This window comes from Chaetodon trifascialis, chromosome 1, assembly GCF_039877785.1.
Source record: "Chaetodon trifascialis isolate fChaTrf1 chromosome 1, fChaTrf1.hap1, whole genome shotgun sequence".
NCBI classification, from domain to species: Eukaryota; Metazoa; Chordata; class Actinopteri; order Chaetodontiformes; family Chaetodontidae; genus Chaetodon; species Chaetodon trifascialis.
This window is the reverse complement of record NC_092056.1, coordinates 34,128,110-34,137,948: the sequence shown is the minus strand read 5'-3', so window position 1 is coordinate 34,137,948 and position 9,839 is coordinate 34,128,110. Positions and strand designations below refer to the sequence as shown.

General features: G+C 41.8%; 1 protein-coding gene across 1 annotated transcript in view; it reads right to left on the bottom strand.

Annotated features, from left to right (window-relative positions):
- The window catches only part of LOC139333376 (anoctamin-9-like), a 47,593-nt gene extending 41,633 nt beyond the window's left edge, over positions 1 to 5,960 (bottom strand). The window contains exon 1 of the mRNA XM_070965770.1: positions 5,745 to 5,960. Within this exon, the coding sequence (XP_070821871.1) occupies positions 5,745 to 5,765 (21 nt within the window). The 5' untranslated portion in view covers positions 5,766 to 5,960. The remainder of the gene's footprint in view (positions 1 to 5,744) is intronic.
- Positions 5,961 to 9,839: the final 3,879 nt, after the last annotated feature.

Sequence of the window (9,839 nt, the reverse complement as noted above, 5' to 3'; positions counted from 1 at the left end):
GGAAGTTTTCAACTCCCACCTCCGGGAGAGCTTCAACCAGATCCCGAGGGAGGTTGGAGACATTGAGTCCGAATGGACCATGTTCTCCACTTCCATTGTTGATGCAGCCGTCCATAGCTGTGGCCGTAAAGTCGGCGGTGCCTGTCGTGGCGGCAACCCCCGAACCCGGTGGTGGACACCGGAAGTAAGGGATGCCGTCAAGCTGAAGAAGGAGTCCTACCGGGCCTGGTTGGCTCATAGGACTCCTGAGGCAGCTGATGGGTACCGGCGGACCAAGCGTGCGGCAGCTCGGGCGGTTGTAGAAGCAAAAACTCGGGTCTGGGAGGAGTTCGGGGAGGCCATGGAGGAGGACTACCGGTCGGCCTCGAGGAAATTCTGGCAAACCGTTCGGCGCCTCAGGAGGGGGAAGCAGCTTTCTGCCAACACTGTTTACAGTGGAGGTGGGGAACTGTTGACCTCGACTAAGGATATTGTCGGGCGGTGGAAGAAATACTTCGAGGATCTCCTCAATCCCTCTGTCATGTCTTCCGTAGAGGAAGCAGAGACTGGGGACTTGGAGGTCGATTCATTCATCACCGGGGCTGAAGTCACTGAGGCAGTTCGCAAGCTCCTCGGTGGCAAAGCGCCGGGGGTGGATGAGATCCGCCCTGAGTACCTCAAGTCTCTGGATGTTGTAGGACTGTCTTGGTTGACACGCCTCTGCAGCATCGCGTGGCAGACGGAGACAGTGCCTCTGGACTGGCAGACTGGGGTGGTGGTCCCTCTTTTTAAAAAGGGGGACCGGAGGGTGTGTTCCAACTATCGGGGGATCACACTCCTCAGCCTCCCTGGTAAAGTCTATTCCAGGGTACTGGAGAGGAGAATCCGGCCGATAGTCGAACCCCGGATTCAAGAGGAACAATGCGGTTTTCGTCCTGGCCGTGGAACACTGGACCAGCTCTATACCCTCCACAGGGTGCTTGAGGGTTCATGGGAGTTTGCCCAACCAGTCCACATGTGCTTCGTGGACTTGGAGAAGGCATTCGACCGTGTCCCTCGCGTCATTCTGTGGGAGGTGCTCCAGGAGTATGGGGTTGGAGGCCCTCTGTTGAGGGCTCTACAGTCCCTGTACAACCGGAGCAGGAGCTTGGTCCGCATTGCCGGCAGTAAGTCGGACCTGTTCCCGGTGCATGTTGGACTCCGGCAGGGCTGCCCTTTGTCACCGGTTCTGTTCATCATTTTTATGGACAGGATTTCTAGGCGCAGCCAGGGGCCGGAGGGGGTTCAGTTCGGGGGCCGGCAGATTTCGTCTCTGCTTTTCGCGGATGATGTTGTCTTGTTGGCTACCTCGAGCCAGGACCTTCAGCATGTGCTGGGGCGGTTCGCAGCCGAGTGTGAAGCAGCTGGGATGAGAGTTAGCACCTCCAAGTCCGAGGCCATGGTTCTCGACCGGAAAAAGGTGGCTTGCTCCCTTCAGGTTGGGGGAGAGTTCCTGCCTCAAGTGGAGGAGTTTAAGTATCTTGGGATCCTGTTCACGAGTGAGGGAAGGATGGAACGTGAGATCGACAGGCGGATCGGTGCAGCGGCTGCAGTAATGCGGTCGCTGTATCGGTCTGTCGTGGTAAAGAAGGAGCTGAGCCGAAAGGCGAAGCTCTTGATTTACCGGTCAATCTACGTTCCTACCCTCACCTATGGTCATGAACTTTGGGTCATGACCGAAAGAACGAGGTCCCGGATACAAGCGGCTGAAATGAGTTTCCTCCGCAGGGTGGCAGGGCGCTCCCTTAGAGATAGGGTGAGGAGCTCTGTCACCCGGGAGGAGCTCAGAGTAGAGTCGCTGCTCCTCCGCATCGAGAGGAGTCAGCTGAGGTGGCTCGGGCATCTCTATCGGATGCCCCCTGGACGCCTCCCTAGGGAGGTGTTCCAGGCATGTCCCACCGGGAGGAGGCCCCGGGGAAGACCCAGGACACGCTGGGGTGACTACGTCACTTGGCTGGCCTGGGAACGCCTCGGGATCCCCCCGGAAGAGTTGGAGGAAGTGTCCGGGGAGAGGGAAGTCTGGGTGTCCCTGCTCAGACTGCTCCCCCCGCAACCCGGCCCCGGATAAGCGGAAGAAAATGGATGGATGGATGGATGGATGGATGTTATCTATGTCATCTAATGTTAGCAAACTGTAGGTAAATATTGCTGTATAAAGCACATTACTGATGCCAAGAACTACAGTGTTTCCTCTAGCACTTATTTTTCTTGTTTTTTTGAAGACCTCTAAGGCTCCATCCTTGGGAAACTCATCCAGAGGTAGCCTGTTGATGCTCAGTAACAGTTAAATTAGCTAGCTGGTTAAATCAAAATTTTTTCTTGTTCTTCAAAGCTATTTGTTTACATAAGCATACCTATGTTGTGTATGCATGTGTGCACACACATGGTTAAGTTGTTGCTTGTTTCACTGGTTATTTAACCACTGTTCCAATGGTGGAAAGTTTACATAGTCAACAATAACTGACCTCAAAATCAAATGTTAGACTGACAACCAACCATCTAAGTATTATTTGGCAATACCATAGATGTAGTAGGGTTTTTTTGTCATGAAACCACATCTCAACCTAGACATCATCAGGGGATTGAAACATATTGCCAAAATTAAAATTGAACCAATGTCGGGTTGTAACATCGACGCCATCTTGCCTGCAGTCTTCAACATCTCAACAATATCAAGCCACAACATAGATGTCATCTCAATGTGCAGTCTTCAACTTCAGGTCTATGGCACAACCTGGTTGAAATGATGTGCAGATTTTGCCCAAACAAAAGAAATACAACACTCACAAAAATGTAAATGTTATTGAGTATAAACTCATACCCTAACAGTGTTGTAGAGGACTTTCATATGCAATCTGACATGTTATGAAGTTACATAGGGTTACTGACCTACTGATTTAAATATCCTGCACATATCTAAGGTTTTTACTGCTGATCTGGTCTGGTGTGACCAGTTGCTTGTGCAGTGCCTTATGTCAACAAAAATGTATTGCAAAGACCTTTCTCACAGTGCTCGAGAAGTTTCGCTTTAAATCTGTAACTGTCAGTGTCTCTAACAAACTCCTATCAACCCAAAATTTCTGTTCTGTTTTCTTCTCTTTGTATTGAAACAAAAAATCTATAATTTCTGGTCAGGATTCACATGGATGTTGACAGAGTACAATCAAATATATACGGAAATAACATTGATTGGATTATATTCACAGGAAGCATAAAACACGTGAGCTGCACCCCTTATAAATGAAGAAATCCCACTAAATTGTGAGGGAAATGAATATTATTTGATGTTGGGTTGCTGACAGAAAAAATCCAACAACTTTGTAGTCATGTCAAAGAGGCCCAAAGAACTGAGGAACTCCACAATTACAAACAAATTTAGAGCAGATTATGAAGCTCAGATATGAAAAGGAATCTTTGAAATGATGTATCTGTATTGAAGCCCTTTCTTTGATAGACAATGTTGTGTTATCAAATTAATTGATATTCATTACATTTTGAACATTTTCTCATTGAATTGTTGAAATTTGATCTATCCACCACAGGATTAGACACTGTTTCTGATGACAAAATATGCTTGAATTGTAAAACACAGAATTCAGAAAAATTAAAGTGGAACACACAAAATTTGGGAGAAAATTTAACAGAATCTGAAAAAAATTAAAATAGATTTCATAAAGCCCCTATACAAATCTGCCACTAAGGTACTGGTTACATCAATGAGGGAAGGCTGAAGAACAGAAACACACAACAGTTCAACAGCAGCACAACGTGATCCTACATCATAAGCTTCATTAAGGAGGATCGATAACACAGCTATTGAATTACAAAGGTCTCCACTTACTGATCACTGTGTGATGAATGGAATAATATTATCTTTAAATATCAATGAGCAAGTCGACGTGTAAAATCTTAAATCATTCCTCCAGCTGTTCACATGGTGTGTTGTGATTCATACGACATAATCAGGGCAAGTTGTCATTCCTTGCCTTCCTCCCTAACAGACATTCAGCAGCCTGCAGGTTCAGACCTGTCTTCTCTCCCACTCTCAGCCTCTGCCTTGTTCTGCTCAACACCGTTTCCACCTTTTACTTCCCTCACACCATTTACATGTCAGATAAGGTTAGTTTCTGGATCTGCTGGATCCGCATATACTGCAGTGAACCTTAATCATGGGTGTGACCCTGACTGCTCCCAGCAATAAATAAGTTTCACTTCTGGCCCGTTGACCCCACACATACACAACTGATCTGATAACTGACTATTCACACACTGTCACAATAAACTACAGTCACAAGGAAGGCTGCTCATGCAGTTCATCTCTTCTTTTTCATACTCCGTGTCTGCTTCATAGCTGAAACAAATAGCTAATCAATTCATGAGCAACAGAAAATTAATCAGCAACAATTTTCAAGGACAATTCACTTTTTAATCATTTTTCATTATTCTCTGGTTTGTTTAGATAGAAGCTGCACATGTAGTAGAAAATCTGATGAAGACTGCTGGGAAAGAAACTGTGTTAGCAGTTTAAAGATTTCAGGTAATTATGGTCTAATCTGAAAAGCAGAGCCTTTACTTGCCTTGGTGCTGTTTCCCAGGTCAGATTAAATGTTGTTGAAATTTTGAGCACATTAACAGGAGACAATCTACCCACAGACACTGTGCGTCCTCCTTTTAGTTGAATAAACATTTAACCTTTCCTAATAAGTGAAATGAGAGGTCAATCCATGTACTGCACTTTCTGAATGAATGTGGTCCAGTTGGCTGTGCTCCTCTGTCCCATATCAATAAGTAAGATAGAACTCAGGGCAAATCCCTAGATAATTTGACAAAGTTTGGAGCCCTATTAGATTTACTGGACACATCTGAGAGTCTGTTGAAACAACAACGGTGTTAAAGTGTGGTTTGTCTTTTAATTTAAGACAAAAAAAAAATGCTTTATATGCATTATTGTAGAGTTCATTTTTTCATTTTTCAGAGTGAGAAAAATGAAAAAGAATAAAAGATAAATAAATGTTTTGGGCATATGATGAGTTTTTAAGCATTCTGTATTTGCCCTTTTAACTTCTCTGTTCAGTTCTTCAACTAAACTGACCTTTGATGGTTTTCAGTTTCTTTTCTGAGTAATATATTAAAGTAGTGTGTGTGTGTGTGTGTGTGTGTGTGTGTGTGTGTGTGTGTGTGTGTGTGTGTGTGTGTGTGTGTGTGTGTGTGCGTGTGTGTGTGTATAGATAGATAGATAGATAGATAGATAGATAGATAGATAGATAGATAGATAGATAGATAGATAGATAGATAGATAGATAGATACTTGGACTATGTTCATAGATTGTTGGCCAGTTAAATGCATCACATTTGATAACTGGTCATCATATGTATGTTTTATCTGTTGATGACCTCGAAATTCCACTTGACGTAATAAACTTAGTAACGTGATGACGGATAAGAGCTAGTTACTGTAGTTGTGACGTTATTTTTTTAACAGTTCCGAGCGGTTTTGAGCAGTTCCGTTATGCACTACGTTCACTGCCCTGTTCCTGTTCAGTTTACTGCAGTTAGCCAACACTCACATCTGTCAGAAGCGAAATAACACGGCCGATGTGAGTCGGCTGTGTGTGTGTGTGTGTGTGTGTGTGTGTGTGTGTGTGTGTGTGTGTGTGTGTGTGTGTGTGTGTGAGAGAGAGAGAGAGAGAGAGAGAGAGAGAGAGAGACAGAGTTTGTGTGTTTACCTCGACAGTCTTGTAGAACATTTTGGAAGTTGCAGCGGTGTTTCTGTGGAGTTCGTCAGAGAAAACTACATCCAACAAGGAAATTCATGCTGCCTACTGAAGCTCTGTCCGGCTTCATCAACATCACTCCATTATTAAAATGAACCAAACCTAAATGAACATTTATCTCCTCAGTGACTCTTCTCGGTTCACTTCCGCATACTTTCAGACGACTGTTGCCTGGTCTTGGTGTGCGCGTCTACACGGTTAAGGTAAGGTGTGCCGCATCACCTGCGCCGCTGACGTCACCGTTCGTCAACATGGGGTAAGTAATGCTGCGTCCAAGTTCCACCGGTAATGTAGGTAATATGGAGCTTTTCACATACTGTATGAACTGTTTGTTTGTTTGTTTGTTTGTTTTACTGTTGATGTCAGTTTTAGAATAAATACCAGTGGATGTTTTTCAGACCAGCTTGCATAGAGGAAATACTTTGGAAATGTTATGAAAAGGCTAAAAACTCAGTAATTAACTCATTGTTTTTAAATATATAGTAGACTGCAAATTGTTTTTTATAAGATGAAAAATATAAAGAGTGATGTATAAAAATAAATCAGTGAAAAACACAGAGGACAGCCATCAACCCTCCTCAGCATCCCTCCCAAACAAGTGCAATACAAAGTGCATACAATAAGAAGTGCATAGGATTCATGCTGGTCGTGGGAAGTACTCAAGTACTGTGTTAAGTGCAAATTTGAGATAGTTGTATTTTACTTTTATGCTTCTTAATACTTCTGCTTCACGACATGTCAGAGGGAAAAATTGTACTTTATATGGCACCACAGTTATCTGACAGCTGGGGTTACTGGTTAGATGACAGAATAAGATTTTACAGAAAAACGTGTGAGCTTTTATAATATTAGTTAGATTAAACCTTACAGCAACATGTAAAGAGATAGTTTGACCTCAAACAGTTACAACATTAAAATGCTGCTTAAATGTTAATGCATGCTGGGCTGGCAAGTATATGAAATCAACATCGAATTTAGGAATGTTTTTCTGAAAATGATGTATGTCATCATATGACAAACTTATGAAAGATAACATGTGACAACATCAAATTCATGCTGCAAAACTCCCAACAGATGCAGAACATCAGAAACATTAACTTGGCAATAACAAAATTTGTTTTTATTGTCACAATGTGACTGCACTGAAAGCTGTTGGTACATAACACTCTGACAACAGCCATTATGAATAACAGATACTTTTACTGGCAATATTTTATTTTATGAATACTATTTCTCTCATGCAGGACTTGTAGTTGTAATGGAGTTTTATCATGATACAGTGTTACTAGTTTTACATCAGTACAGGATCCGAGCACTTTTGCAAATACAGATGAAAAGGTAGATCATAGTCTGGCAAGTTCAAAGTTGGTGCTGAAGTGAGAGCAGGCTCTAAAGTGGTAGCATGAAGGACAAAGCCCATTGCAGTAAATCTATGAATCGAACAACTGCAGTGACTGGTCATGCCTAAGGGCATTTGGATATGTAGTTAGTTTCATCATAGGAGTGATAGTAATAAATGCTTCTTTTATTAAAGTTAATTTGTGCATTACAGACACTCTTTAGCTAGCGTATTAATTCTTATTAATGACCTATTTCTCCAAAACTGATTCAGTTAAATATTAATAAAAATGTTGTCGTGAGTCAGTGCAGACTTCTCTAACATCAACCAAAAGCTGTGAGATTCTGAAAAAACCATAACACAGTTGAATAGTATGGTAGTGTCTACCAGTTGATATTAGCCAGAGTTTTTGGTGGAAAACTATTGAAAAATGTTGTCAGTGAACTTTTGCGGATACAACACAGACTCCATATAAAATGGGATAATGTGAAAGGTCAATAAAAACAGAATGCAATGATTTGCAACATTTACTTAATGCTCAAACTGATAGCCTTTACTGTTCTTGGTAAATACACACTCATTCTGAATATGATGCCTGCAACAAGTTCCAAAAAAGATGGGACAGAGGCATGCTTATCACTGCGTTACATCACCTTTTCTTTTAAGACTTAGACTGTTACTTCATTTATTCCAATTTGGGAAATTATTCCATTGCAGCAGCAGTTTAAACATACAGACAAACACAAAATATATACATCAAAGAAGAATAAGGATGAGAATGAAAAACTAAGAGAAAAAGAATGTGCTCAAAGAATATAACTAAGCGTATAAACATAGAATAATAGCAATTGTTAAAGATATAACTAAGTATGACTAAATACATAGTTATATGATAGGTATTATAATATATAATACCTATTATATAACATGGTAAAAATACAATGTAACTAAGTATATAAACAAGTATTTACAGTAGTTCCTAAGAGAGAGAGTGAGCCAGGGCCATAAACTATATACCAGAAAACAAATGTACAAGTTGCAGATTTTAGATAAATGTAAACAATAAACAGTATGTGCAATATTGCAGTAGTGCAGATAATATGTAAAATATTGGTGTTTGTGAGGTTGGTGGATTAACTGTTTAACTTACTGTTGTACAGTGTGATGGCTCATGGCAGGAATGATTTCCTGAAGCGTCCTTGTGACAGTGGAGCTGGAGCAGTCTACTGGAGAAGGAGTTCCGCTGTCTGTCCACGAGGTGGTGAAGAGGATGTTCAGGGTTATCCATGATGGATAACTGTCCAGTGTCCTCCTCTCCACCACCTCCTCAAAATGTGTCTGGTTTGCAGCCAATAATGGAGCTGGCCCTCCTGAACAGTTTATTCAGTCTGTTGGTGTCACCAACTCCTATGCTGCTCCCCCAGCACACTGCAGCAAAGAAGAGTGCACTGCCAACAACCGCCTGGTAGAAGATCTCCAACATCTTGCTGCACACTTTGAATGATCTAAGCCTCCTCAGGAAATAGAGTCTGTTCATCCCCTTCTTGTAGACAGCGTTGATGTTAGTTTTCGACATCAGTCTGTTGTCCGATGTATTTGTAATCCTCCATTAACAACTCAGTAAGCATTTGGGAACTGAAGAGACAAGCTGTTGAAGTTTTGAAAGCAAAATTCTTTCCCACTCTTGCTTGAAAGATGACCTCAGTTGCTCAACAGTCTGGGGTAATATTTTTTGCACTTTGTAATGTACCACACATTGGGAGACAGGTCTGGATGGCAGGCAGGTGAGTTTAGTATTCGCATTCTTTTACTAAGAAGCCACATGCCAGAGTGGCGGAGTGCAAATACCAACAACCCTGACAAGTTGTCTTGCACATTTTGGTGAATATGTAAATAGTGTACATGGGACATCCAATTAATTTGAGCTACAGAGGCAATGACACATCCTTCCTTTCAGCTACCAGACGTCATGAGAAAATGTATTCACTCTCCCTTGTGCTCAAAACAGCCTCTTAGGCCAGTTGCTCGTGCCTGACCACAAAACTGAAGTCATACTTTTAATAGTTGTTAGATAGAATACATAAAATGATAGATTTAAGATACACAGCACAACTCCTCATGACCATGGCTACCTGTGACTAATAATGGTGAAAATATTCATATCAATTCTGAAACCTGGAAACATGGCTTGTAGAATTGCAAGAATGTCACAGAAATGAGAGTAAAACTTTTTTTCTGAAAAAAGCACATGCACCATGATGCTTAGAAGACACTACAAGTTCAAAGTTTTGAGCTTTTTTGGATTACATTTAATTTTAGATTATTTTAGAATAACATTTTCATCTCTCTCTTTAAGGAGGTAATACAAAAGTGTGTTATAATGTTCAGTTTTTCAGAAATATGTAGATTTAGTTATATGTTTATTACTGAGCTCATAGTTAAATGTGGTGTTGTACTGAACTACATTATATAGATCAATAATGAGAGATTAAGATCCATACTTTTCCAGATCCATACACACACAACATGCACATAAGGTGAAATTAATTCCTCTGCATTTGACCAATCCTGGTAAGTCCTTCCTCCATGGCAGCCAGCCGACCGGCACCCGGGCACCCAGTTCCTTGGTCGTCAGGTGGTGATCTTCTTGCATGTTTTTAGTGGGGTTTTTTATGGAGGATATGGATAGGATAGGATATAGGAGGATA